We start from the raw sequence: 4,691 nt of genomic DNA, 5'->3' as shown, positions 1-4,691 counted from the left end.
TCACAATGAATGTAGTAAAACTAAGTTTTGACTCAGAACTATCTCACTTAGAGACTATTCTCTTAATGATTAGAATACACTAAATTCATTCCTACAAATGTGCATATAAAAATGCTACATAATGTCTCCTTCACACAGCAAAATCATGACAATGATATTTTCAATGTAAATGACTAATTGTTATTACAGTAACAATGAATTTTAGTCCAAATAACCCAGCAAGGATGGTAGGTCTTCCCTTTGGAAATAGAGAGGAAAAGAGAGAATCAGACCAGATGTAGCAAAAGATTAAAAAGTATAGGAAGTGAAGATAAAGAACAGAGAAAGCTTCACAGAATACTACATTTTTGTTTTGCCATTGCAAAGGTAGTGAGCTTGCACTGCATGACTTATGAAGAGTTGAGTTTCATGATGCTCATAGCATAGCAACTGCTATGAAATATACTTCCCAGGAAATGCTATAACAAAGTGATCTGATAATAAGCTAAGGATGCAAACATAATCTATAGCATTATTGCTCAAAGTGTATGCATAGATCACCTGTTTAGACACATCTACATAATTTGTTTAAAATGCAAATATGCCAATCCAAGAATAGTCCCCCACTGAGTTAGAATCTCCCGAGTCTATATCCTGGAAATGTGTGTTTTAACAAGAGTTCCAACTGATTCTGAAAGTAATCAAAGTTTGACAACTAAATGGGCAATAAATAAATCTAAATGTCATAGTTTTAAATTATTAATAATTTCTTGCCTGGGCCTTTCCTCAGAAAACTTACATGCCAACATCAACATACTTTTACAAATAATGTTCACTCGGCCCTGAACCATTGAAATTATATTATTTTCTCTTTGCCATTTAAAAAATAAGGTCGGGCAGCCCCGGTGGCATAGCGGTTTAGCGCCGCCTGCAGCCCAGGGCGTGATCCTGGAGATCCAGGGTCAGGGTCAGGAGTCCCATGTCAGGGTTCCTGCATGGAGTCGGCTTCTCCCTCTGCCTGTGTCTCTGCCTCTCTCTCTCTCTGTCTCTATGAATAAATAAAACAAAATCTTTAAAAAAATAAAAGATAAGGTCATTTTATGCTATTGTGATTATTTCTCCATTGAAGTCACCTTTTGATCCAGAGCTTCTTTATAGCATTTTTCACCTCTGCATTTCTCAAGGTGTAGATTAAAGGGTTTAACATAGGAGTTATCATGGTATAAAACACAGCCACAGCTTTATCAATGGAAAAGGTGATCGCTGGACGCAAATACACAAATATACAGGGCACAAAGAATAAAATGACCACGGTGATGTGAGAGACACAGGTAGAGAGGGCTTTACGTCTCCCCTCCAAGCTGTAGGTCCTTAGAGAGTGCAAAATGACCATGTAGGAGACCACCAAAAGGAGAAAGTTTAACAAACAAATGAACCCACTATTGGCAGCAACAAAGAGACCAAGGGTATGAGTGTCCATGCAGACAAGTTTCAACAAAGGGTTTAAGTCACACATGAAATGATCTATAACATTGGGCCCACAGAAAGGCAGCCAGACTGTGAAGAAGATCTGAATGGTTGCATGGACAAAGGCTCCAGCCCAGACCACGCCCACAAGGAGGCTACAGACCTGTTGACTCATGATGGTTGTGTAGCGCAAGGGTTTGCAGATGGCCACATAGCGGTCATAGGCCATTACTGTAAGGAGGATAATCTCAGCAGCACCAAAAAAATGCTCAGCAAAGACCTGAGTCATACATCCCCTAAAAGAGATTATTTTTCTCATAGTAAGAGTGTCAGCAAGCATTTTAGGGGTCATGGAGGAAGAACAGCAGCCATCTATAAGGGACAAGTAAGACAGGAAGAAGTACATGGGGGTTTCCAGGGCCTTGCTGGTGCTGATGGTGATCATGATAAGCAAGTTGCCTGCCAAGGTGACCAAGTAGACAATTAAAAACACAACAAATGAAAATTTCTGAAGTTCCACATTTTGAGTCAAGCCCAGGAGGATGAATTCCGTCACATTATTCATCTTCTCCATCAAATCCATCCAGGTGACAAGTGACATCCCTGAAAAGAAAGTCACACTCATCCTCAATAATGACACTTTCATCTAATGGATATTCATGGCATGCCTTATTTTTTTCTAGTTTTGCAGAAGGTGAAAACAAGCCCAAAACCCTATTGACTGTTTCATTTTTTGTATTCTTATAAGTGACAATGTAGGTGCTATTGTGTTTTTTATAATTTCCTGATTTTTTTTTTTTGAGAGAAAGAGAAGGAAAGAGAACACAAGTTAGGGAGAGAGGCAGAAGGAGATGGGGTGGCAGAGAATCTTAAGCAAGCTCAACACCCAGTACAGGCTCAATCCCATGACCCTGAAATCATGACCTAAGCTGAAATCAAGAGGCTTAATCAACTGAGCCACCCAGGCATCCCTTGTTTTAATTTTCTACAACAAAATGTGCAACATTTAAAATCAGAAAAAAAAATGCTATGCATCAATTTGGAAGAGCCAATCAATGATATAGCCATGGATGTGGGACATTCACAAATACCCAAAGATTTGTGTATTTTACCTCCAAAATGGCTGGATATGTTTACCAGTGAAAAATCCAATTTGTTATAATTGAGGTCATGCAAAATACTCAAAGACATATAAAGATTCTTTCACAAGCCATGTTTTTTCATACTTTACCTGTGTGGTAGCTTCTCAGCTTTCTTAAGACTAAAAATGGTATTGCTACCTCCTCCTAATCTCACAGAAGGTGGTAAATCACCCTAAAGGCTTGTGCCACATTGTCTGGTACTCATCTCTCATTCTTCAACAGGGTGCATTCCTGAAGGCAAAAATATGCCTTAATGCAATTGTAATCATTAATTTTTATATTCCCAGTGATGGCCAAAAAGTAAACAGTCATAAAGCATTCACTGAGAGAGGGAGAAGAAAAAAAGAGACAAAAGAAGGAGGGAGAGAAATATAAAGGAAAAAGAGCAAAGAGAAGTGAGCTTAAATTCAAAGACTTAGTTTAGAATCTGGGATACACCACTTATTGACTGCATAGCATCAATTTATTTTATCTCTCTGGGATTCAACGTTTTCATCTGTTAAAGTGGGGAATAAATATATCTGTATTTAGGAGTGTCATGAAGATCAAATCATTTTAAATTTACTATTGTTGTTGTTAATATGATTTTACTGTTCTCACAAGAGTATCACCAAAGAAATCTTTCAAAATTGTCTCTGAACATCTCCAAAAGGCAAAGATTCTAAAAATGTAAGCTAACCAAATGAGAAGAAACAGGAGAAAAAGTAAAAGTAATAAATGTCAAAAAGAAAGGTCATAAGATTTAAGAAAAAAATTTTAAGCAAGTGATTAAAAGACTCTTTAATATAAATATTATTATTTAATTTGCTTGCTTTGTTTGTGGAGTGTATTCTCTATTGATTAATTGATTTGTTGAAGATGTATTCCAAATACAAAATAATATACTCCTTCCAAATTTAACTCTATGACCAAGCATAGATTTTTCCAGGAAACAGGAAATCATATAAACCTTGTTCATTATTCAAATAAGTGCTTTGTACAGTGTTGTGTCTTACTAGTTTTATAACCCTATTCAATTTTACATCCACAGTGATGACCAATATGAGGTATTAGAAAGCATTTGAACACTAGGGTATAAGAAACAGGTCAGAGTAGCATGGGGGGATGGAGGGAAAACTGAATGGGAAGTCATCAGAAAGGGGACAAATCATGAGAGACTCTTAACTATAGGAAACAAACTGAGGGTTGCTGGAGGGGAGGTAAGAGGGTGGATGGGATAACTGTGTGATGGACACTAAGGAAGGTCTGTGACGTGATAAGTACTAGGTGTTATAGGCAACTGATGAATTATTGAACACTACATCTGCAACTAATAATATACTATAAGTTGGCTAATTGAATTTAAATTTTTAAAAGGAGGGGAAAGCACTTGAGAGAGAGCAACAAAAGAGATGTAGAGACAGAACAAAGGGAGAAAACGAGAAAGAAAGAGGAGAAAAGGTAAAACCAAAAAGGAAAAAGAGAAAAAAAAGGCAAGAGGGAGAAAATGGAGACACTACACTTACTAAAGTCATCTATGACTTTAGATGTTGGAATTTTCCAACAAGTGCTGCATCTGAAATCTGAACTTTTTATCAAATTTACTTGCTGATTATGGTCCTCTGGGTCAACATCAGAGAAAAATGCTGACAAATCAAGAAGTCATAGGTTGTCCTTACATACACACTGGTCAGAAAAAAAAAGTTGTTTTTGCCTACCTTGGTGCTGAGGGTTATAAACTACTGTCTTGTCAAGAGTTGGTCCTTTGCAACTTCAATAATACTTAACTCCATTAGGGTTATCTTCAATTCAAGGTATATGAAACCCAAGTCATAGTCATTTAATTTATGTAAATTTACTGTTCAAAGAAAAGAATCAAAGTGTTTCCAGAAATCAAAAAGAAGAAAATTATGCTCTTCTTACATACCAATCCTCCCTATATGTTATATGCCTGGGACTTCTCACCCTGGCATGATTTGTTCAGATAAGAAATTATTCCAGATAGTAGACACATTCACTTTATATTTAAAAGGAATTTGGGCTGGGAGGAATGGGGAGGAGCTTCAGCAGATTAGCACATTTCTATTTCTGTGGGATTCACAGCAATCTATAGATTTTTAAGAT

At 36.9% G+C, this 4,691-nt stretch overlaps 1 protein-coding gene across 1 annotated transcript; it reads right to left on the bottom strand.

Annotated features, from left to right (window-relative positions):
- Nucleotides 1–1,108: 1,108 nt before the first annotated feature.
- LOC140613325 (olfactory receptor 4C12-like) lies at nucleotides 1,109–2,020 on the bottom strand. The gene has a single exon (XM_072791859.1). The coding sequence runs from the start codon at nucleotides 2,018–2,020 to the stop codon at nucleotides 1,109–1,111; it is 912 nt and encodes a 303-aa protein (XP_072647960.1).
- Between the last annotated feature and the right edge of the window lie 2,671 nt (nucleotides 2,021–4,691).

The sequence above is a fragment of the Canis lupus genome, chromosome 21 (assembly GCF_048164855.1).
Source record: "Canis lupus baileyi chromosome 21, mCanLup2.hap1, whole genome shotgun sequence".
Lineage (NCBI taxonomy): Eukaryota > Metazoa > Chordata > Mammalia > Carnivora > Canidae > Canis > Canis lupus.
Note: the sequence above shows the minus strand (reverse complement) of the source record. Positions and strands in the feature narration are given on the sequence as shown.

What these genes read in the sequence shown, in the direction of transcription:
- LOC140613325 (XM_072791859.1), bottom strand. Translation starts at nt 2,020, where the DNA reads ATGGAGAAGATGAATAATGTGACGGAATTCATCCTCCTGGGCTTGACT.